The sequence below is a fragment of the Muntiacus reevesi genome, chromosome 20 (genome assembly GCF_963930625.1).
Source record: "Muntiacus reevesi chromosome 20, mMunRee1.1, whole genome shotgun sequence".
Classification (NCBI taxonomy): Eukaryota; Metazoa; Chordata; class Mammalia; order Artiodactyla; family Cervidae; genus Muntiacus; species Muntiacus reevesi.
This window is the reverse complement of record NC_089268.1, coordinates 27032198-27058055: the sequence shown is the minus strand read 5'-3', so window position 1 is coordinate 27058055 and position 25858 is coordinate 27032198. Positions and strand designations below refer to the sequence as shown.

General features: G+C 35.1%; 1 protein-coding gene across 1 annotated transcript in view; it reads right to left on the bottom strand.

Annotated features, from left to right (window-relative positions):
* LOC136151626 (butyrophilin subfamily 1 member A1-like) overlaps positions 1 to 25858 on the bottom strand; it is a 53913-nt gene that overhangs the window by 12424 nt on the left and 15631 nt on the right. Inside the window, exons 2-6 of the mRNA XM_065912897.1 lie at positions 24962 to 25072; positions 21058 to 21075; positions 17880 to 17900; positions 4925 to 4945; positions 3574 to 3594 (exon numbers count right to left, since the gene is read on the bottom strand). Coding sequence (XP_065768969.1) covers positions 3574 to 3594; positions 4925 to 4945; positions 17880 to 17900; positions 21058 to 21075; positions 24962 to 25072 — 192 coding nt within the window. The remainder of the gene's footprint in view (positions 1 to 3573; positions 3595 to 4924; positions 4946 to 17879; positions 17901 to 21057; positions 21076 to 24961; positions 25073 to 25858) is intronic.

Genomic DNA, 25858 nt, shown 5'->3' with positions numbered 1-25858 from the left:
TTTAAAAGTATATAATGAGAGTATGCCTCTCCGAAATTTGATCTGTGGCTGTATTCATATGAAGCCAGCTAAAAGCTTTAAAAGTATATGTTCCCAAGTTCTATCCAGTCTGTAAACCAAGAGGTAATTGAAAAATGTCATTTGAAAAGGAAGATGTCATACTTTGAAATTTGAAGTGCTTTATGAAGAAAATTTTTGGAATCATCCTAAAACAATAGCTACTATTGTCATTCACATAAAAATTCCTGAAAATTAAGACATATCATTTATCAATTCCTTAAGAGGTAACCTCATTGTTTAATTATTGAAAAGATATTGCAGTTTGCACAAACAATAATAACATTGATGAAAATTTCAAAATATAAATACTATACAGAGATGGGAAAAGACAAAAGTATACTGCAAAATATTAGCAGAACTGGAACGTTTGAGTAATTTGTTCAAGAATAGTAAAAGAGTGAGACTCAATCTCACACTATCCAGTGGATGGCACCAGAATTTATAAGATCTTTCAGAGGACAATGGAGGGAGAAACTTCATTATTAAATTGGATATCCTCTTTCCCTTAAGCATTGGGAAATATTAATGGTAGAGTAATCAACCCCTTCAACTTGGGCACATGTAAACATCCTAAATTAACTGACATTGCTCAGAAAACAAGGAGAGCATGGTAACCATGTGCTGATGAGTTCAGTCCCATCATCTCAGAAAATCATGATCCCATTTGGGAAGTCTCTGGAAGACAGACAAAGCCAATGTGATAAGAAGGAAAGGTAGAAAAGATGCAATGAGTAATGACGGAACATAGGGGGAAAACTATAGAAATGATGAAATAAGAAAGAAGTTCGTTTCCAAAAACTGGCCAGAAGTGAATGGCCACCCATGTGAAAAGTGAGCCAATGGATGGTGTAATGATAGAAGAACAGGGAATGTTCAATACAGTGTGGAAGCAGTCACTGGAAGAGTTACTGGAGTGAAGAGTTGTTACAAACTTACCAAGTTTTCTCAGATCACCTGGAAATAAAATGGAAGGCGTCATGTGATTATCATGGAAAACAAACATGAAGAAAAATCAAATGTTTTGCAGAACCTGAAACTAATGTTAACTGTATCTGTATACTATATAAACACATGCAGGCTTGCACACCATGAACACAAAACAGACTCAAGTATAGTGGCTGAAAGCTGCTGTCGTTCAAACATACAGCATTCTACTAAAAAAAGGCAGGGGGCAAATTCAATCAATTTTCTAAATGGAGAAAGATGTTTAGAAATATTAGTTCAGGTAGTTACCCTTTCAAAATTTTTGTGCACCTTTTGACTTTATTTAGGCTCTTATTATTCAATATGTTTGTTCTAGGAAGTTTCTTGGCAGCTACTGAAAATATATAGTCAGTTCTCAGTTTTCTTGGAGCTTAGTTTTTTAAGTTCACCATACACACTGAATCAAGAATCTTCAGCCTTTGCTCCTAGCAGAAAATACAGAATTAGGTTTTTGGGTGCCTCTATTCTCATCATCTATATTTACAAATTGGTTTAGGTGTGTTTTTAATCAATGAATGCCGAAATGAAGACAATGGTATGAGAAAAAGGTGCAACTTTAAGTAGGTTCATAGGGAAATACATCAGTGGGACTTGGGATTTTTCTCTTCACACTTATTGATAAAATATTAAGGGAAAGAACTCAAAATTCATTCAAAATGAAGGTGCAATGACAGGAAAGGAAAGGGACAAACATTTGAATAACTTCTATTCCTCACAGTGTGGTTCAGCCTCACCAAAATTTTTGAGTATTGGCACCACTTTCAATGAAGGCTTGACAGTCTTCTCAGAAGACAGAAGTACCATCTTTTTTTTCACTTCCGTTTACCTCTTTGATGCCAAAGAAACAAGACTGGAAATGACAGCATGGGAGGAGCTAGGTGAGGTCCTCCTCTTCGAAAAGCAGCACCCATATGGGGACTGTATTGCCTGTTTTCTTCAAAATCAACTACAAACACAATTCAAACACTGGAGTGCTATTTAAGATACTATTAGGGAGATTTTCCTGACAGTTCAATAGTTCAGACTCTGTGCTGTCACTGCAGGGGGCATGAGGTGGATCCTTGGTTAGAAATTTAAGGAACCACATGCTTGGATTTATCTTTGGATAAATCCTTTCTATCCTCTCATTGATCTACATTTGTTGTGGATTGACCTAGAGATTGTCATACAGAGTGAAGTAAGTCAGAACGAGAAAAACAAATATCATATAATATCACTTACAGGTGGAATACACAAAATTAGTACAGATGAACATATTTGCAAAACAGAAATAGAGTCACAAATATAGAGAACAAACTTATACACTGACTTGAGGGAAAATCTCAGTTGTATTTGTAGTGGTGGGTACCTTTTGAAAATGTTCTTGAATTTTTTGGCCACTACTTGGGCTGTTATGATTTGATTGGTTACCTTTAGTAAAGTCTGTTGCTGCTACTAAATGGAAATCGTCATCTCACATAAAATATCCACAAGGGGTGAATTAGAGTGTACTGAACTACTTCTAGAAAGATGCAGGATTTGTTCTTAGAAACCACTATTAACATTTTCTTATGCAATGATGTTATAATATTATTTGGGTGTATTTCTATTTTAGTTTATGTCAAAAAGAAGCTCATCTTATCTCGATCACCTTCTCAAATAAATGTAAATATGAACCCATGCAAGCAGAATTTGATAAGGAGAGATGAGGACTAAAGAGAAAAATAACACCCATATGTCCAAAACATTGTCTATAGCAATCACTATATGAACTCTGCTGCATTCATCAAGGAAATAAATACCCTCTGAACACAAATGTATACTGAAAAATGTCCTTAGAAAAGAATAAGATATTAAATTTTGATGAATAATTTTGTGTTTTAAGGGTAAAAATCTTATGGAATATTACAGAATAGAGATTATGATTTCATTCACATAAAATATTCAAGGTAGTAATAGGTACTATTTTTTTAACATTTCAAAGACCAGAAAAGAGAGGGATATTGAGAAAGTGAAAGCAAAATATGCCTTCGAATGCTAGAAATACTGTAGAGTCCAAACAATTGATGACTTTTGATGAAAAAGTGGGATATGTTTAAAACAGCAAGGAAACAGGCATTTTAAAGTTTTTTGGGAGTACAGGGATATCAAAGATACTTTATAATACTTTTCTTTGAATTTTGTCTGTGAAATAAAAAGAAAAATCAATGTAATTTTCATTGAAAAGAAATACAAAGAACTAAGCTTTCAGATCAGAAACTTAAAAGTTGCATAATTTTACAGTTAGGTTAATGTTTGTATACACTTCACAAAGAGAGAAAGCCTGCATAAATTGTACAGATGGGACAAATGAAACAAAAGTAATGGAACATTGAATAACACATGAAGATGAAACCCATCAGTTAAAATGATGATAAAATGAGAGAAAAACAATGTAAATTCATATCTACTTTGCAGTGGAGGAAGATGATCACTGAGACTTGAAGACCAAAGTCAAAGAAAGAGTGAAACATTACAAGGTACCAAGTGTGAAGTAGTATTGGGACTTACCTCTATCCTGTTCAGACTTATCTGAAAAACAAAAGGAGGAAATAACCAGTCAAACTGAATGAAGGCACAATGTGAGGAAGAGATGACAATAATTTCTTTCCATTATTTATTCACTCAATAAAGTGATTTCACCTCTCTAAGAATTAGAACCTAATGTCCCAAAGGCCAAGAAACTCATGAGAAGTAATGTTGTTTTAGTCCCCTCATCCTTTTCTGCAAAGGAATTACCTTGTGAGAACTTACTTTGGGAAAAACTGAATCAATATTTGATCTTGGATTGTGCTGTCCAGTTTTGTTTTATAAGTCCATAAGAAATGACAATCCTGCTCAAATATATGAAATAGATACTGTAAATGTGATTCAAAAGTATATAATGAGAGTATGCTTCTGTCAGAAATTTGATCTATGGCTGAATTCATATGAAGCTTGCAAAATTCCTAAAAAGTATATGTTCCCAAGTACTATCCAGTCCGTAAACCAAGAGGCAATTGAAAAATGTCATTAGAAAAGGAAGATATCATACTTTGAAATTTGAAGTGCTTTATGAAGAAAAATTTTGGAATCATCCTAGGACAAATGGTTTCCTTGTCATTCACATAAAAAGTCCATAAAATTGAGATACATCATTTTCAATTTTCCTCAAGACATAATTTCCTTGTTTAATTATTGAAAAAGAAATGCCATTGCAGAAATAAAAAGAGCATTGACAAAAATTTCAAAGTATAAATACTACACATAGATGGGAAAAGACAAAAGTATATCGCAAAATATTAGCAGAACAGGAACGTTTGAATAATTTGTTCAAGAACAGTAAAAGAGTGAGACTCAATCTCACACTATCCAGTGGATGGCACCAGATTTTACAAGATCTTTGACAGGACAATGGAGGGAGAAACTTCATTATTCAATTGGATATCCTCTTTCCCTTAAGCATGGAGAAATATTGACGGTAGAGTAATTGCCACCTTCAACTTAGGCACTTGTAAACGTCCTAAATTAACTGACATTTCTCAGAACACAAGGAGAGCATGGCAACCATGTGCTGATTTCAGTCCCGTCCTCTCAGAAAATCATGATACCATTGGGAAGTCTCTGGAAGACAGACAAAGCCAATGTGATAAGAAGGAAAGGTAGAAAAGATGCAATTAGTAATGACGGAATATGGGGGAAAACAACAGAAATGATGAAATAAAAAGAGGTTCATATCCAAAAACTGGCCAGAAGTGAATGGCCACCCATGTGAAAAGTGAGCCAATGGATGGCGTAATGATAGAAGGACAGGGAATGTTCAATACAGTGTGGAAGCAGTCACTGGAAGAGTTACTGGAGTGAAGAGTTGTTACAAACTTACCAAGTTTTCTCAGAAGATCACCTGGAAATAAAATAGAGAGTGCCACGTGAATATCATGGAAAACAAACATGAAGGAAAATAAAATGTTTGAAGAACCTGAGACTGATGTTAACTGTATCTGTATAGATATAAATACATGCAGGTTTGAACATCATGAACACAAAACAGACTCAAGAATAGTGGCTGAAAGCTGCTGTCTTTCAAACATACAACATTCTATTAAACAAAGGCAGGGGGCAAACTCAGTCAATTTTCTAAATGAAGAAAGATGTTTAGAAATATTAGTTCAGATAGTTACCTTTCAAAATTTTTGTGCACCTTTTGACTTTTTTAGGCTTTTATTATTCAATATATTTGTTCTACTATGTTTTTTGGCAGCTACTGAAAATATACAGTCAGCTCTCAGTTTTCTTGGAGCTTAGTTATTTAAGTTCACCATACTGAATCAAGAATCTTCAGCCTTTACTCCTAGCAGAAAATACAGAATTAGGTTTTTGGGTATACCTATTTGCATCATCTATATTTACAAAATGTTTTATGTATATTTCTATCAATGAATCCCTAAATGAAAATAATCGTACGAGAAAAAGGTGCAAGTTTAACTAGGGAAATACATCTGTGGGACTGGGGATTTTTCTCTTCACACTTATTGATAAAATATTAAGGGAAAGAACTCAAAATTCATGCAAAATGAAGGTGCAATGACAGAAAGGAAAAGGACAAACATTTGATTAACTTCCACTCCTCACAGTGTGGCTAATTTTTGAGAATTGGCACCATTTTCAATGAAGGCGTGATAGTCTTCTCAGAAGACAGAGGAACTGTTTTCTTTTCATTTCCATTTACCTCTTTGATGCCAAAGAAACAAGACTGGAAATGACAGCATGGGAGGAGCTAGGTGAGGTCCTCCTCTGCGATAAGCAGCACCCATATGGGGACTGTATTGCCTGTTTTCTTCAAAATAACTGCAAACACAATTCAAACACTCGAGTGCTATTTAAGATATTATTAGGGAGATTTCCCTGACAGTTCAGTAGTTCAGACTCTGTGTTTTCACTGCAGGGTGCATGAGGTGGATCCCTGGTCAGAAATTAAAGGATAAATCCACATGCTTGGATTTATCTTTGGACTTTCTATCCTCTCATTGATCTACATTTGTTGTGGATTGACCTAGAATTGTCATACAGAGTGAAGTAAGTCAGTACAAGAAAAACTAATATCATATAATATCACTTACATGTAGAATACACAAAAATAGTACAGATGAACATGTTGAAAAGACGAAATAGAAGCAGAGATGTACAGAACAAACTTATACACTGACTTGAGGAAAAATCTCAGGTGTTGGTAGTGAATGTTACCTTTTGAAAATGTTCTTGAATTATTTGGATACTACTTGGGTTGTTATGATTTGATAGATTACCGTTAATAATGTCTTTTGCTGTTACTAAATATAAATCATCATCTTACATGAAATATTGACAAGGGGTGATTTAGAGAGTACTGAACTACTTCTAGAAAGATGCAGGATTTGTTCTTGGAAACCACTATTAACATTTTCTTATGCAACGATGATATAACTTTATTTTGGTGAATTGCTATTTTAGTTCACGTCAAGACGAAGCTCATCAAAATCACCTTCTCAAATAAATGTATATATGAACCCATGCAAACAGGATTTGTTAAGGAGAGATGAGGAACCAAAGAGAAAAAAATCACCCATATGTTCAAAACATTGTCTGTAGCAATAACTACATGAACTCTGCTGCATGCATCAAAGAGATAAATCTTGAAAACAAATGTATACTGAAAAATGTCTATAGAATAGAATAGTATATTAAATTTTAATGAATAACATTGTGTTTTATGGGGAAAAATCTTATGGAACATTACAGAACAGAGATTATGATTTCATTCACATAAAATATCCAAGGTAGAAATAGGTACTATTTTTTAACATTTCTAACAATATAAAAAATTTTCACAAATAGCTGAAGTAATTGCAGTTGTCCATATTAACAGCTGTGTTAATAAAAGTAAGAATGAAAATTATTCTTTTTGGATATCAAAAAAAAATTAGGAAAAAAAAATATCTGGGTATGACTCCCTTATTTTAAGGTAGTGTAAGGATGACCTCCATCAATGAATCATTTCAGATTTTATTCAGGCTTTCAAAGACCAAAAAAGAGAGGGATATAAAAGAAGGTGACATGCAAAATATTGCCTTAGAATGGTAGAAATACTGTAAAGTGCAAACCGTTGATGACTTTTGATGAAAAGGCGGGATATATTTAAAATACCAAGAAAACAGGTTTTTAAAAGTGTTTTGGGAGTATAGGAATGTCAAAGATATATTATAATATTTTCTCTGAATTTTTCTGTGAAATACAATGAAAAATCAATGTAACTTTCATTGAAAAGAAACACAAAGAACTAAGCTTTCATATCAGAAACTTAAAAATTGCAAAATTTTACAGTTAACTTCATATTTGTATATACTTTAAAAGAGCGAATGTTTGCATAAATTGTACAGATGCGACAAATGAAAGCAAAAGTAATGAAGCATTGAATAACACATGAAGATGAAACCCTTCAGGTGAAATGCTGATAAAATGAGAGAAAAACAATGCAAATTCAAGTCTACTTTGCAGTAGAGGAAGATGATCACTGAGTTTGAAGACCAAAGTCAAAGAGGTGAAACATTACAAGGTACCAAGTGTGAAATAGTGTATTGGGACTTGCCTCTGTCCTGTTCAGACTTATCTGAAAAACAAAAGGAGGAAATAACCAGTCAAACCGAATGAAGGCACAATGTGAGGAAGAGATAACAATAATTTCTTTCCATTATTTATTCACTCAATAAAGTGATTCCACCTATCTAAAATTAGAATGTAGTGTGCCAAAGGCCATGTAACTCATGAGAGGCAATGCTGTTTTAGTCCCCTCATCCTTTTCTGCAAAGGGATTACCACGTGAAAACTTCCTTTGGGAACAACTGAATCAATATTTGATCTTTAATTGGGCTTTCCAGCTATTTTCTTTAAGTCCATAACAAATAACAAACACTCTGAAATACACGAAATATTTACTGTAATTGTGTTTCAAAAATATATAATGAAATTATGCCTCTGTCAGAAATTTGATCTGTGGCTGCATTGATATGAAGCCAGCTAAATGCCTTAAAAGTACATGTTCCCAAGTTCTATCCAATCAGTAAACCAAGAGGTAATTGAAAAATGTCATTAAAAAGGAGGATATTATACCTTGAAATTGAAGTGCTTTATGAAAGAAAATTTGGACTCAACATAGGTCAACAGCTTTCCTTGTCATTTACATAAAAAGTCCTGAAAATTGAGATACATCATTTATCAAATTTCCTCAAGGTATAACAGCCTTGTTTAATTATTGAAAGGCATTGCACTTTGCAGAAATAATAATAACATTGATAAAAATTTCAAAATATAAATACTACACATAGATGGGAAAAGACAAGATGTATTGCAAAATATTTGTAGAACTAGAACATTTGAGTAAATTGTTCAAGAATAGTAAAAGAGTGAGACTCAGTCTCACACTATCCAGCATCAGATTTTAAAAGATCTTTGACACAACAATGGAGGGAGAAACTTCATTATTAAACTGGGAATCCTCTTTCTCTTAAGCATTGGGAAATATTAATGGTAGAGTAATACCCCCTTCAACTTGGGTACTTGTAAGCATCTAAATTAACTGACATTGCTCAGAAAACAAGGAGAGCATGGTAACCATTTACTGATGAGTCCAATCCAGTCATCTCAGAAAATCATGATACCATTTGGGAAGTCTCTGGAAGACAGACAAAGCCAATGTGATAAGAAGGAAAGGTAGAAAAGTCACAATGAGTAATGACAGAACATAGTGGAAAAACAACGGAAATGATGAAATAAGAAAGAGGTTCATATCCCAAAACTGGCCAGAAGTGAATGGCCACCCAGGTGAAAAGTGAGCCAGTGGATGGTGTAATGATAGAAGGACAGGGAATGTTCAATACAGTGTGGAAGCAGTCACTGGAAGAGTTACTGGAGTGAAGAGTTGTTACAAACTTACCAAGTTTTCTCAGAAGATCACCTGGAAATAAAATGGAAAGTGTCACGTGAATGTCATGGAAAACAAATACGAAGAAAAATAAAATGTTTCGAAGAACCTGAAACTAATGTTAACTGTATGTGTATAAATATAAACACATGCAGGTTTGCATATCATGAACACAAAACAGACTCAAGAATGGTGGCTGAAAACTGCTGTCTTTCAAACATAGAACATTCTATTTAAAAAAGGGGGCAGGGCAAACACAGCCAATTTTCTAAATGAAGAAAGATGTTTAGAAATATTACTTCAGGTAGTTCAAAATTTTTGTGCACCTTTTGACTTTCTTTAGGATTTTATTATTCAATATGTTTGTTCTAATAAGTTTCCTGGCAGCTACTGAAAATATATAGTAGACTCTCAGTTTTATTGTAGCTTAGTTATTTAGTTCCCCATACACACTGAATCAAGCCTTTGCTCCTAGCAGAAAATACAGAATTAGGTTTTTGGGTGCCTCTATTCACATCATCTTTATTTACAAATTGGTTTACGTATGTTTCTATCAATGAGTGCCTAAATGAAGACAATGGTATGAGAAAAAGGTGCAACTTTAACTAGGTGCATAGGGAAATGCATCAATGGCACTTGGGAATTTTCTCTTCGCTTTTATTGATAACATATTAAGGGAAAGAACTCAAAATTCATTCAAAATGAAGGTGCAATGAAAGGAAAGGAAAGGGACAAACATTTGAATAAATTCCACTCCTCACAGTGTGGCTCAACCTGACCAAAATTTTTGAGTATTGGCACCATTTTCAATGAAGGCTTGACAGTCTTCTCAGAAGACAGAGGAACCTTTTTTTTTCCATTTCCATTTACCCCTTTGATGCCAAAGAAACAAGACTGGAAATGACAGCATGGGAGGAGCTAGGTGAGGTCCTCCTCTGTGATCAGCAGCACCCATATGGGGACTGTATTGTCTGTTTTCTTCAGAATCAACTGCAAACACAATTCAAAGACTAGAGTGCTATTTAAGATATTATGAGGGAGATTCCCCTGAGGGTTCAGTAGTTCAAACTCTGTGCTGTCACTGCAGGGTGCATGAGGTGGATCCCTGGTCAGAAAACTAAGATCCCACATGCTTGGATTTATCTTTGGGCTTTCTGTCCTCTCATTGATCTATATTTTTTTGTGGATTGACCTAGAGATTTTCATACAGACTGAAGAAAGTCAGAACGAAAAAATAAATGTCGTATAATATCACTTACATGTGGAATAGACAAAAATAGTACAAATGAACATATTTGCAAAGCAGAAATAGAAGCAGAGATGTAGAGAACAAACTTATACACCGACTTGAGGAAAAATCTCAGTTGTATTGGTAGTGGTGGTTACTTTTTGAAAATGTTCTTGAATTATTTGGCCACTACTTGAGCTGCTATGATTTGACTAGTTACCTTTAATAACATTTTTTGCTGCTACTATATAGAAATCATAATTTCACATAAAATATCCACAAGGGGTGAATTAGATTGTTCTGAACTACTTCTAGAAAAATGCAGGATTTGTCCTTAGGAATCACTATTAACATTTTCTTATGTAATGATGTTATAACTTCATTTTGGGTGTTCTGCTATTTAAGTTCACACCAAGAGGAAGCTCATTTATCTCAATCACCTTCTCAAATAAATGCATATATGAACACAAGGAAACAGAATTTGTTAAGGAGAGATGAGAAACCAAAGAGAAAAAAATCTCCAATATGTTCAAAACATTATCTATAGCAATGACTACATGAACTCTGCCACATGCATTAAAGGGATAAATTTCCTCTGAAAACAAATGTATACTGAAAAATGTCCTTACAAAAGAATAGGATATTAATTTTAATGAATAATTTTGAGTTTTCAGGGAAAAAATCTTATAGAAAATTACAGAACAGAGATTATGATTTCATTCACATAAAATATTCAAGGTAGAAATATGTACTACTTTGTAACATTTGTAACAGTATAAAATCTTTCACAAATAGCTGAAGTAATTGCAGTTGTCCATATTAACAACTGTGTTAATAAAAGTAAAAATGAAAATTATTCTCTTAAGATATCAAAAAAATTAAGTTAAAAAAAAAATCTGGGTATGACTCCCAGATTTTAAGTCAATGTAAGGATGACCTCCATCAATGAATCATTTCAGATTTTTAAGGCTTTCTAAAACCAGAAAAGAGAGGGATATAAGAGAAGGTGACAAGCAAAATATTGCCTGTGAATGCAAGAAATACTGTAGAGTGCAATGTCATACTTTGAAATTTGAAGTGCTTTATGAAGAAAAATTTTGGAATCATCCTAGGACAAATGGTTTCCTTGTCATTCACATAAAAAGTCCTTAAAATTGACATATGGCATTTCTCAATCTCCCTCAAGAAATAACTTCCTTGTTTAAATATTGGAAAGGCATTGCAGTTTGCACAAATAATAATACTATTGACAAAAATTTCAAAGTATAAATACTACACATAGATGGGAAAAGAGAGAAGTATACTGCAAAATATTAGCAGAACTGGAACATTTGAGTAATTTGTTCAAGAATAGTAATAGAGTGAGACTCAGTCTCACACTATCCAGTGGATGGCACCAGATTTTACAAGATCTTTGACAGGACAATGGAGGGAGAAACTTCATTATTCAATTGGATATCCTCTTTCTCTTAAGCATTGGGAAATATTAACAGTAGAGTTATTGCCCCCTTCAAATTGGGCACTCGTATACTTCCTAAATTAACTGACATTGCTCAGAAAACAAGGAAAGCATGGCAACCATTTGCTGATGAGTTCAGTCCCGTCATCTCAGAAAATCATGATGTCATTTGGGAAGTCTCTGGAAGACAGACAAAGCCAATGTGATAAGAAGGAAAGGTAGAAAAGAGTAATGAGTAATGACGTAATGAGTAATGAGTAAAGAGTAATTGCGTAATGAGTAACGACGAACATAGGGGAAAAACAACAGAAATGATGAAATAAGAAAGAGGTTCATAACCAAAAACTGGCCAGAAGTGAATGGCCACCCATGTGAAAAGTGAGCCAATGGATGGTGTAATGATAGAAGAACAGGGAATGTTCAATACAGTGTGGAAGCAGTCACTGAAAGAGTTACTGGAGTGAAGAGTTGTTACAAACTTACCAAGTTTTCTCAGAAGATCACCTGGAAATAAAATGGAAAGCATCACGTGAATATCATGGAAGACAAGAATGAAGAAAAATAAAATGTTTTGAAGAACCTGAAATTGATGATAGCTACATCTGTATAAGTATAAATAAATGCAGGTTTGCACATCACAAACACAAAACAGACTCAAGTATAGTGGCTGAAAACTGCTGTCTTTCAAACATACAACATTCCATTAAAAGAAGGGGGTTGGGGGAAACACAGTCAATTTTCTAAATGAAGAAAGATTTTAGAAATATTAGTTCAGGTAGTTATCCTTTCAAAATTTTTGTGCACCTTTTCAGATTATTTAGGCTCTTATTATTCAATATGTTTGTTCTAATAAGTTTCCTGGGAGCTACTGCAAATATATAGTCAGCTCTCAGTTTTATTGCAGCTTAGTTATTAAGTTCACCATGCACACTGAATCAAGAATCTTCAGCCTTTGCTCCTAGCAGAAAATACAGAATTAGGTTTTTGGGTGCCTCTGTTCTCATCATCTTTATTTACAAATTGGTTTAGGTATGTTTCTATCAATGAGTGCCTAGATGAAGACAATGGTATGAGAAAAAGGTGCAATTTAACTAGGTCCATAGGGAAATACATCAGTGGGACTTGGTAGTTTTCTCTTCACACTTACTGATAACATATTAAGGGAAAGAACTCAAAATTCATTCAAAATGAAGGTGCAATGACAGGAAAGGAATGGCACAATCATTTGAATAACTTCCACTCCTCACAGTGTGGCTCAACCTGACCAAAATTTTTGAGAATTGGCACCATTTTCAATGAAGGCTTGATAGCCTTCTCAGAAGACAGAAAAACCGTTTTGTTTTGTTTTGTTTTCACTTCTATTTACCTCTTTGATGCCAAAGAAACAGGACTGGAAGTGACAGCATGGCAGGAATTAAGTCAGGTCTTCCTCTGAAATAAGCAGCACCCAATGGGGACTGTATCACCTGTTTTCTTCAGAATCAAATGCAACCATAACTCAAATACTAGAGTGCTACTTAAGATATTATTAGGGAGATTCCCATAACAGTTCAGTAGTTCAGACTGCGTGCTTTCACTGCAGGGTGCATGAGGTGGATCCCTGGTCAGAAAACTAAGATCCCACATGCTTGGTTTTATCTTTGGACTTTCTGTCCTCTCACTGATCTATATTTTTTGTGAATTGACCTAGAGATTGTCATACAGAGTAAGTCAGAAGGAGAAAGACAAATATCACATAATATCACTTACATGTGGAATACACAAAAATAGTACAGGTGAACATATTCACAAAGCAGAAATAGAGATGTAGAGAACCAACTTATAATTATTATGTATAAAATATATAACTAATAGAGCTATGATATATAATAGCTATAACTACTGTATAGCACACGGAACTTTACTTAATGCTCCCTGGTGACCTGGGAAGGAAACATAAAAAAGAGTGGATGTATACATATCCATAACTGATCCCCTAGGTTGTAGAGCAGAAACTAACAAAGCATTGTAAAGCAACTATAATACAGAAACACAAACAAAGCAAAACACCAGAAATAGCAACAGTACTACCTCTTCCACAAAGCATAGGTGTTATTAGAAGAAAAGTAATCCCACAGCCCTCGTGATATAGGTAAGAAAAGTAAAGTACTAAAGATGCAAAAAATGTAAGCATGCACTTGCCCCAAGCTGTACTTGTACCAGATGTTATATGAAGGCAGCTAAATACATTAAAGTAACTCCTGTACTCCACTCCCTTGTAAAAAAAAATATTTACATGAAAAACGTTATTCAAGGAGAATGTTAAGCTTTCAATGACTCTTTTAGTACAGTAAGGGAAAGAAAATCCACAAACATTTGGCTACATTCTTATGGGAAGTTGACAGAAACATAAAATGCATATATGCTTACTCCAAGTTTCAAAGGGTCGAGTATTTTAGAACTGGGAGCAAAGTTTTCCAAAATACATCTTGTCACTCAATGGCATGCTTTTTGCATCCCCTCCCCACCCTCACCTCTTGATTCAAAAGTACAAAGATAGAATATGACGCTAAAAGAGGCAGAAAAGGATATCTTCCAGGATAAAAATATCAATCATATATATTTCAATGAACCTTCTTTCATTGTACTATTCTTTTCCAGAACACAATGCAAGCATGCACACAGATTGGAGTCAGATAAAAGCACCCATTTAGTTAAAACTCCATCTGTAGCAGTACTCATATGAGGCATGCTTCACACATAAAAGAAGTGCATTCCCTACTTTCATTCAATCTGTAACCAAAAATATAATGAAAGATATCACTATCAAGGGAAGAATGTTAAACTTTTAATGGTTATATTGAAAGTGAAAGTGAAAATCGCTCAGTCATGTGGGACTCTTTGCAACCCCATGGACTGTAGTCCATGGAATTCTGCAGGACAGAATACTGGCGTGGGTAGCCGTTCCCTTCTCCAGGGATCAAACCCACATCTCACTAATTGCAAGTGGATTCTTTACCAGCTGAACTACCAGGGAAGCCCAATGGTTATATTAGTGTTTCTTTGAACAAACATTTTGGAGTTTCTTCAGACTCTAGCCTCTCATGTCATTCACATAAAATTTCAAAATGGAGAAAGACACTATAAACAATCTTCGCTCAATATACTCAGTCTTTCTACAATACAAACACTGAAACTTATTGCAATCTGACAAGTTAAAAATTATGTCAATAAAATGCAAAAAAAAAGTGAAATTACTATTCTATGAGAGAAAAAAAACCCAATAAATTGTATGCAAAGTATCTGTGCACCTGAAAAAAGACTCTAGTAAATGGTCAAAGGGCACTGGAAGAGTGATCCTAACACCCACACTGGACGTATGAGTTGACACCTGAATTTACAGTCTCTGAAAGTACAAGAGTTGGAGAAACTTCACTCAACAAATTTATATTTGTTGTATATATATTTATATATATATGTATAAGATTTATGTAATCTTATATTACATCATAAAATTTGGGAGGCAAAAATGGCATATCAATGACCCCTTTAATTTTGAAAACATAGCAGACTTTCCAAGCCAATGAAAGTGCTCCAGATAATAAATATTGGCTGCAAACCATGTTTCCATCTTCCATGTTCCATATTCCATGTTTCCAGATGGAACATCACAAAATTTATAATGAAACTGGCAAAAATCTGAATGATAGTACCTGGCCATTTTTATAGGGAAGGAACATGGGAAATGAAAAAGGAAGCTTTGGTTAAAAATCAGTTGTAAGATTAAAAAAAAAAAGTGGAGAGAATTTAATATCAATAAAGTTCCTAAAGAGTTAAATAGGGAAGTTTGAGTAGACATCAAGGATAAAGGCAAGCCAACAGATAGTTTAGGGTTAAAAAGACAGTAAATATTCAAAGTTTGGAGAAAGAAGAGCCTCTTGATGAAAGTTAAAGAGGAGAGTTAAAAAGTTGGCTCAAAACTCAACATTCAAAAAAGTAAGATCATGTCGTCCAGTCCCATCACTTCATGGCAAACAGGTAAACAATGGAAAATGGTGACAGACTTTATTTACTGGGCTCCAAAACCACTGCAGATGGTGACTGAAGCCATGATAGTAAAAGATGCTTGCTCCTTAGAAGAAAAACTATGATCAACCTAGACAGCATATTAAAAAGCAGAAACATTACTTTGCCACAAAGTCCAGTAATGTATGGATGTGAGAGCTGGACTATAGAGAAAGTTGAGCACCACTGTGGTGTTGGAGAAGACTCTTGGGAGTCCCTTGGACAGAAAGGTTATCAAACCAGTCAATCTTAAAGGAAATCTGTCCTGAATATTCATTGGAAGTACTGATGCTGAAACTGAAGCTCCAATACTCTGACCACCCGATGCGAAGAACTGATTCATGGGAAAAGACCCTGATGCTGGGAAAGATTGAAGGCAGGAGGAGAGGGGGAAAACAGAGGGTGAGATGGTTGGATGGTATCACTGACTCAATGGACATGAGTTTGAGCAAGCTCCGGGAGTTAGTGATGGACAGGAAAGCCTGGCATGCTTCAGTCCATGAGGTCACAGAGAGTTGGACATGACTGAGCTACTGAACTGACTGACTAACTGTGTGCTTGGAATATCAAGGGCATTAGAGAAACTTTTTTCCTTTTTATACTCTTCAAGAGATTTTCAAGGCAAAAATACTGAAGTGGTCTGCAATTCCCTTCTGCTTAGCAAGCATAACTATGAACAAAGCTAGTGGAGGTGATGGAATTCCAGTTAAGCTATTTCAAATCCTAAAAGATGATGCTGTGAAAGTGGCACTTAATATGCCAGCAAATTAGGACAACTCATCAGTGACCACAGGACTGGAAAAGCAGTTTTCATTCCAATCCCTATGAAAGGCAACGCCAAAGAGTGCGCAAACTACCACACAATTGCATTCATCTCACATGCTACCAAAGTAATGCTCAAAATGCTCCAAGCCAGGCTTCAACAATACGTGAACAGTGAACTTCCAGATGTTTAAGTTGGTTTTAGAAAAGGCAGAGGAACTAGAGATCAAATTGCCAACATCCGCTGGATCATCGAAAAAGCAAGAGAGTTCCAGAAAAATTTTACTTTTGCATTACTGACTATGCCAAAACCTTTGACTGTGTGTGTGACAATATACTGTGGGAAATTCTGAAAGAGATGGGGATACCAGACTATCTGACCTGCCTCCTGAGAAATCTGTATGCAGATCAAGAAGCAACATTTAGAACTGGACATGGAACAACAGACTGGCTACAAATTGGGAAAGGTGTACATCAAGGCTGTATCTTGTCACCCTGCTTATTTAACTTCTATGCAGAGTGCATCATGAGAAATGCTGGACTGGATGAAGCCTAAGCTGGAGTCAAGATTGCTGAGAGAAATATGCATCACCTCAGATAGGCAGATAACCACCACCCTTATGATAGAAAGCAAAGAGGAACTAAAGAGCCTCTTGATGAAAGTGAAAGAGGAGAGTGAAAAAGTTGGCTTAAAACTCAACATTCCGAAAAGAAAGATCATGGCATCCAGTCCCATCACTCCATGGGAAATAGATGGGGAAACAGTGAAACAGCAACAGACTTAATTTGGGGGGCTCTAAAGTCATTGCAGATGGTGACTGCAGCTATGAAAATAAAAGACTCTTGTTCCTTGGAACAAAAGCTATTACCAACCTAGACATCTTATTAACAAGCAGAGACATTACTTTGCCGACGAACGGCCACCTAGTAAAGCTCTGGTTTTTCTAGTCATCATATATGGATGTGAGATTTGGACCATAAAGAAAGCTGAGTGCTGAAGAATTGATGTTTTTGAGCTGTGGTGTTGGAGATGACTTTTGAGAGTTCCTTGGACTGCAAGGAGATCCAACCAGTCAATCCTAAAGGAAATCAATCCTGAATATTCATTGGAAGGACTGATGCTGAAGGCGAAACTCCAATACTTTGGCCACCTGATGAGAAGAGCTGACTCATTTGAAAAGACCCTGATGCTGGGAAAGATTGAAGGCAGGAGGAGAAGGGGATGACAGAGGATGAGATAGCTGGATGACATTACTGACTTGATGGACATGAGTTTGAGCAAGCTCTGGGAGTTGGTGATGGACAGCGAAACCTGGTGTGTTGCAGTCCATGGGGTTGCAAAGAGTAGGACACGCCTGAGCAATTGAACTGAACTGAGAGAAACTTACCTATTTGTTTTTGAAGGTCATCTGAAAAAGAAATAGGAAACATCATTTTAAATATCATGGCTCAGAAATAAAAAGAAATTCAAATTTAGTCACTTATTCACGTACAATGTTAAATGTAATAGGATATAGACAAACACAATTTAGCAGCTAAACAATAGACAAGCACAGATACATGAACACATGTATGGAAGCACACACAAGTACAAATGTTGCTGAAAGTTTCCTTATGTCCTGATCATATTAATCAAATAAAGAGGAAAAAGGAGTGACCTTCCTGACCTGAGGAGCAACTTCAGAAATAAAACTACTAGTAGTTTTCCTTTAAACAGATTCTTGATTTATTGGACATCACTTGGTCTGTTAGTATTTGGTTGGTTGTTGTTATTTGGAAACATCACAGTACAATAGTTCTTGGTGTCATTAGCATAAAATATTCAGGATTGGGATAGATATTATTTTTCAACTTTCCTAACAATATAAAATCTTTCTACAAACAAGTAATTGCAGTTGGCCACATCGATAACTGTGTCAATAAAAGTAAATAAGAATGAAGTAAAATTACCCTTTTTTGATATAAAAGAATTCCAGGAAAAAAAATTATGTGAGTTTTTTTCATATATGGAATCTTAAGGCAATGTAATAATGACCCTCAAGTTTACTTGTGACCAATGAATGATTTCAGTTTTTATTCAGGCTTAGAAAGACCAGAAAGAGAGGAATATGGGATATATTGGCAACCAAACTGTTGCCTTAGAATGGTAGAGATCCTGGAGATGGCAAGTCAATGATTCCATTTTGAAGAAAAACTGGGATTTTTGTAAGACATCAGAAAATCAGGCTTTTTAAAGTGTTTTGGGAGTAGAGGGATATCAGAGATACTTTAACATTATTTTTCCAAATTTTGTCTGTAAAACACAATGAGAAGTCAAAGTAAGTTTCATTGGAAAGAAACATGAAGAAAATTCAGATTTATTGAAAATTGTATGTAAATTTAAATTATTAACAGATAAACATACAAAAACCATACACACTTACACAAATATATACATACACATATATACAGCATTTGAAAATTCCCTTTTGAATAATGAATAGTATTCAATAAATGAAGATGGGAAAAAGGAATATATTTCCTGAACTGAGAAGACTTAAGAAATACAGTTTTGGGTAATTATCTAATAAAACCTTTATGATTTGTTTTGGCAATAAGCACTATTTTGTTGCTCAGTTTTTCATCTTTAATTAAGTGATGTATGCTGTTAAATACATATACTCATCTGTCCTAGCACAGAGCTTTGCCATATGAAATCACAAAACATTGAGTTACAGAATCCTGAACTACTGCTCTTGTAGGATATCAGGGTCAGGTTCGTGGGTGCCTCTATTCACATTTTTCTCAACTGATTAATGCATAACTGTGTTTTGTGAGACTTTGATTTAACTCATTGTTCAATAAAGCTTATTTTCACAAAGCAAAATGAAAGGGAGGTTAATGAAATACTAAATGGAAGTGAAGGGGCTTCTGTACCAAATAAATGAAAATATCATGGATAAAACTTTCAGATCAGAAACTTATAAAAATTGCAAAGTTTGATAGTTAAGTTAGTATTTGTATACACTTAACAAAAAGAAAATGTCTGCATAAATTGCACAGATGGGACAAATGAAAGCAAAAATAACTCATGAAGAAAGTAGATTTCAATTGAAATAATCATAAAATGAGAAAAAATTTATGTAAACCTATATCTACATTGCAATGGAGGAAGATGATCACTGAGAGTTGAAGATCAAAGTAAAAGAAAGAGATGAAACATGACAAGGTAAAAAGTTTAAAATATTGATGGGACTAACATTTATCATTTTCACCCTTAACTGAAAAATAAAAGAAAGAAATAACCATTCAAACTAAATGAAGGCATATGTGAGGAAAAGATGACCATAATTTGATTACTTTCCATTATTTATTCATTCAACAAAATGGTCCCCTTTTTCACAGAATTTGAACCTAATGTTACAAAGATCATGACTCATGACAGGCAATGCTGTTTTAAGTTCTCTCATCCTTTCTGCAAAGGAACTACTATACAAAAGGAAATCAAGGTAAAGTGGAAATTCCTCTGGGATAAACAGAATTGATATTTGGTCTTGAATTGGGCTTTCCAGGTTTTTCATAATAAAGACACATGTGCTCACATAGATTAAATGGGTCTATGAATGTGATACAGAAGCTTATAGTTAAAAATACTCCTCTGTCAGAAATTTGATCTGTGGCAGTATTCATATGAAGCCTGCTACCTCCATTAAAGAGATAAGCTCCCAGTTTCATCCAATGTGTTAAACTAAGATACAGTTAAACATATAATTAGAAAAGGAGGATGTCAAACTAATTTGAAGAACTTTATGAAAAAAAAATTGGAATTATACTAGGCCAACAGCTTTTGTCATTCACATACAAAGTCCTAAATTTTGAGATATACTAGACAATTTTTTAAGATATAACATCCTTGTTTAATTACTGAAAAGATAATTTTCAATTATTTGTGCAGTTTGCAGGAATAATAATTGTACAAATAAAATGTAAAAGTATAAAGAATACTCTAGATGGGAAGAAAGACAAGAAACTATTGTAAAATATTTTAAAAACTGAATACTTTGAGTATTATGTTCAAGAACAGTGAAGAGTGTGACTCAATTTCACACTTAAGCAGTGGATGGCATCATATTTTTATAAGATCTTTGACAGGACAATGGAGATAGAAACTTCTTTATTAAGCTGGGAATCCTCTCGTCTCTTAAGCACTGGGAAAATATTAATAGTTTATTAATGGCCCCCTCTTCTTGGATACTGGCAAATGTCCAAAATTTACATGGCAACCATGTGTCAGGTAGCCCAATCCCTTCCTCTCAGAAAATTATGATACAAGTTTGGCGAGTCCTGGGGAGACAAAGAAAATCAATATAATTGGATGGAAATGGAAAAAAAGATGCAATGAGCAGTGATGGAACACAGGGAAACATCAGTGGAAAGATAAGAAAGAAGCTCACATCGAAAAATTGGATGGAAATGAATGGATATCCACGTGATGATGGGCCACTTGATAAAAGGGCAGAGAATGTTCAAGACTATGTGGAAGAAGTCACTGGAACTTACTGGAGTGAAGAGTTATTGCAAACTTACCAACTTTTTTCAGATCACCTAGAAAATAAAACAGAGAGCTTCACGTAAATACCATGGGAAACAAATATGAAGAAAAGTGAAATATTTTGAAGAATTCAAAAGTAATGTTAACACCATCATGATACACTGGAACACATTCACATATACACATCATGAACACAAAATAAATTCACCAATAATGGCTGAAATCAGCTCTGTTTTATCCAGAGAACATTCTATGGTTTAAAAAAAAGAAGAAGAAGAAGAAGAGCAAATGCAGTCAATTTTCTAAATGAAGAGAGATTTTTAGAAATATAAGTTCACATAGTTACATTTTCAAAAATTTTGTGTACATTTTGAATTTATTTAGGCTCTTATTATTCAATGCTGTGCTGTGCTTAGCCGTGTCTGACTCTTTGTGACCCCATGGACTATAGTCCACCAGGCTCCTCTGTCCATGCGGATTCTCCAGGGAAGAATACTAGAGTGGGTTGTTGTTTCCTTCTCCAGGACCTCTTTGCAACCCAGGCATCAAACCTGATCTCTTGTGTCTCCTGCATTGATTGGCTGGTGGATTCTTTACCCCTGTGATGTATCTAGGCATATTGTTATTCACAGAGGTTATTCTGCTTATATGTTTCCCAGTATTTTGCAAATTTAAATCTTCATCAAGTTTGAAAAACTTTTGACATTTTTCTTCAAATATGTTTTCTACCTCAGTCTTCCTCTCTCCTCTGGGAATCTCATGACTTCTATGTTAGAAGTTTTGATATTATCTTATAGTTTCTCCATCGCTCTCTTCATTGTTTAAATATATTTTCTTTTTTAGTCTTCAGATTTAAAAATATATATAGATTTATCTTCCAGCTTCTGGTCTTTTTACCTTGTCATCTATGTTCTGCTACTGTATCAATTTGATAATAATTAAATTATACATATTATATTTTTCAGTTCTAAAATTTTGATTTGGTTATCTTTTCTAATTTTTTTTCAGCTAAGAATTTCCATTCCAAGTTTCTACTATACTTGAGGTAGTGTGGCAATGGTTTATTTAACTATTCATTAAAAGGTATTTGCATTATTTAATGCTAATATAAATAAAGCTGCTATGAATATTTGTTTCTCTTCAAACACTCAGAACAGAGTCAATATTTGTGCAAATGTCACAGGAATAGGTCCTAGGGACTGACTGGCAAGCAGGCCTCCACTGCAGGCCCTTTACAGCACACATGAGAACCTCCTCTTTCCCGTGGCTACAGTCACTGAGGCCATTTCTGCTGCTGTTGTCACCTCTGTTGTCACAAATCTGGACCCAGGTCAAAAGTATCACGGAGGGTTTCCCTGGTGATCCAGTTGTTAAGAATCTGCCTGCCAATGTAGGGGGCACTGGTTCCATCTCTGCTCCAGGAAGACACCACATGCCACAGAGCAACTAAGCTCATGCACCACAACCACTGAGCTTGTGCTTTAGAGCCCATGAGCCACAACTACTGAGCCCAAGAGCTGTAACGACTGAAGTCCCCGCACATAGAGACTGTGCACACAGCAAGAGAAGCCACCGCAATGGGAAGCCTGCACACCTCAGCTAGAGAGGACCCCCCCCTGCTGCAATTAAAGAAAGCTGACACACAGCAGCAAAGACCCACCACAGCCAAAACATAAAACAAATAAATAAATAATTAAAAAAGAAAAAACAATGGAAGATTTAAGTTGTTCCTCATCCAGTAGATGTGTACGCATGGCAAGGACTAACATATGAACACATAGATATGACCGGCCAAATGTCAAATCTGGGCTTTCCTGATCAGACAGTAAAGAAAAGACTTTGCCTGCAATGGGGGAAACCCAAATTCAAGCCCCTGGTTGGGAAGATCCCCTGGAGAAGGGAATGGCCACTCACTCCAGTATTCTTGCCTGGAGAATTCCATGGATAGAGGAGCCTGGCTGGCTACAGTCCATGGGTTCTTGAAAAGAATGGGACACTACTGAACGACTTTCACTTTCTGGGCCTGACAGTGCAGAACCTATGGGATTCTGTAACTCAGAATATTCTCCCAATAAAATTATAATAATTTATATATGTAAGAGGCACATAAAGAAAATCAAATCCATCTACTTTATCAGTCTAAGAGAGTAGAACAGTAGCTCCCCTGCTTCTTGTTCTATATTTTTCAATGAAATATTTGTGATTAGCCATTCATAGCTAAGATGTTTGAATTCCTTAAATTGGATTGTGTGGCTCTATCCTTTGAAGTGAGCTTCTCTGATGACTCAGTGGTAAAGAATCCACCTGCCAATCAGGAGACTCAGGTTCAATCACTGGTTCGGGAAGACCCCTGTAGAAGGAAATGGCAACCCACTTAAGTATTCTTGTGTGGGAAATCCCATGAACAGGGGAGCCTGGCGGACTGCAGTCCATGGGGTCACAAAAGAGTCAGACACAACTTAGCAACTAAACAACAACAATCCTTTGAAGTAGATTCTAATACTATATTGATTGCTTTAGTTTATCATTAGGAATTTTAAAAGAATTGGTGAAATTTTGCATCCTGTTTTGTGCCAATATCCATTTTTATGTTGGGATGATTATATTAATTTAAATTGAGTTTTTAAAAATTTTATCTTGATTTGACTTAAGAGCATTTATTTAAAGCCAGTGTGTTTGTTTTTAGAATGAAATACTTTCATGGGATTTCATTCAATAATGTTCATTGATTTCTACTGCTGTCAAAGAATCTATACTGAAAAAAATCTGTGTATTTCCTTGAACATTTCTGCATATTCAGAAATAATGAGTTTGTAAAATATTGCATAATTTGTTTTCTAAGGAGTTTCTTTTTTTCTAAAAGCAACTTTAAAAACTGTGAAAACCCTGTGGTAAAATTTTTCTTAACATTACCCTGCAAATCTTGATTGAGAATATAGAATTTTTTCTTTACTATAATGCAATCTTCCACCTGAGTTAGGAATCTACTCTCTAATGTAAGAAAAATAATTTCTATATATGACCATGAAGATTTCAACAAAGACTTCCCTGGCGGTCCAGAGGTTAAGAATCTATATGCCAATGCTGGGGACATGGATTTGATCCCTGATCCTAGAAGATCTCTCAGGCCACAGAACAACTAAGCCTGTGCACCACAATTACTGAAGCAGTGCTTTAGAGCTCATGTGCTGTAACTACTTTAGAGCCCACGTGCTGAAATCCATGTGCCTAGAGCCTGTACTCTAGGATGAGAAAAGCCACTGCGATGAGAAACTTGTACACCACAACAAAGAGTAGCCCTTACTCAGCGCAATTAGAGAAAGCCAGTGTACAGCAACGAAGACCCAGCACAGCAATAAATAAATAAATATTTCAACAAAATTATATCAGTGGTAGTCAATTCATAACATTTTTGCAGATATATCCAATAATGAAAAAAGCACCATCATTAAAATATTTCCTAATAGATAGAGCCCAAATATGACTCTTAACAGCTTCAAGCAGGAATTCCTAATGCTAACAATTGAAATAACTCTGGAGAGAAAGCGAGAAACTGAGAGACTGAAAGAGAGAATCTACTCTTAATAAAAAGTTATCAAAATAGTTGACCAATGTCAACTATTTACTTATTCTGTTAATTTAAAAGATATGTTTTCAGAAACTTTGCAGTTTGGATGAATGGTACACTTGATGAACTGCAACTTGTCAAAATCTCTCTTAAATAGTGTTGTCCAGAACTAAATGAATGAGTTCCCACCAAAAGTACACAGTGGAGTGAGACTATTCCTGCTTTTGCCTCTAGTTCAGCTTTTATAAAGGGAAGTTCAGATCCTGCTCATCTCTATTATCATCACCATTCAGAAACCATGTCAAAGTCTGTCAGATAGTGGACAGTTCCCTTAAGATATCATGACTTTATTTAAGTACTTAGTAACTTACCATTTCTGTGATATTCCCTCCAGAATACTTCAATAATAAAGAACGTCACTAAGAGGTAGAGCATGTGAATTGCAGGGAAAGTGTCTACGCCGTCTACTCTGGGGGGAAATTCTGAAAAGGTACACCAGAAAATTTTCTTATTAACAACCAGACCAATCCTATTGTTGTTTCTACAATAAAATTTAATTCCACACTTCAAGTAACCTGTAAGTCTATGACCAAGTTTCAACCTTCATAGACAGACTTGGAGGGTCTCATTATTTCTAAGTATCATGCAGTGGATAGCAGCAACCACTCAGAAAACAATGTGGAATTGAATATCTCAGGGTAGGCCAAGGGTTGGCAAGATGCTTCTCCCATGGGATGTAAAGGATTGCTGAGTGTGGAATGCTCACAGTAAATGAGGGACTCTCTGTCAAATTCTGGATATGCCCTCATCATTTTGCTGTATCCTATGAGGTTTAACATGATCTAGGTCAGGTATTGCCTGACAATGGCCCACAGGCCAAATCAAATCTGAAATATATTTTTGGAAGATTTGTGATATCCGAGTGACTTTCACATTGTTACATCAATGGAAAAATGAAGAGTATTTGTGACACAAAATTGAAATTCAAATTTTGTTGTCATTCCATTGAACTCAGCTATGTTTATTCATATATGTATGTTTTATAACTTTTTTTCACTATAATAACATGAATAGTTTCATCAAGACTGAAATGCAGTGGCAGTTATAACTCCCTATTATTTTAAGTGACTGGACTGTCACAGCATTGCAAAATTTTACTTTATATCTTTGCTTTAGTGCCAGGGAACACTAAACATGTCAAAACAAGTAAAAGAGGGGGAAAAAGTAGAATTTGAATAAAATGTTTTGAGATACATTAGGGTATGCAT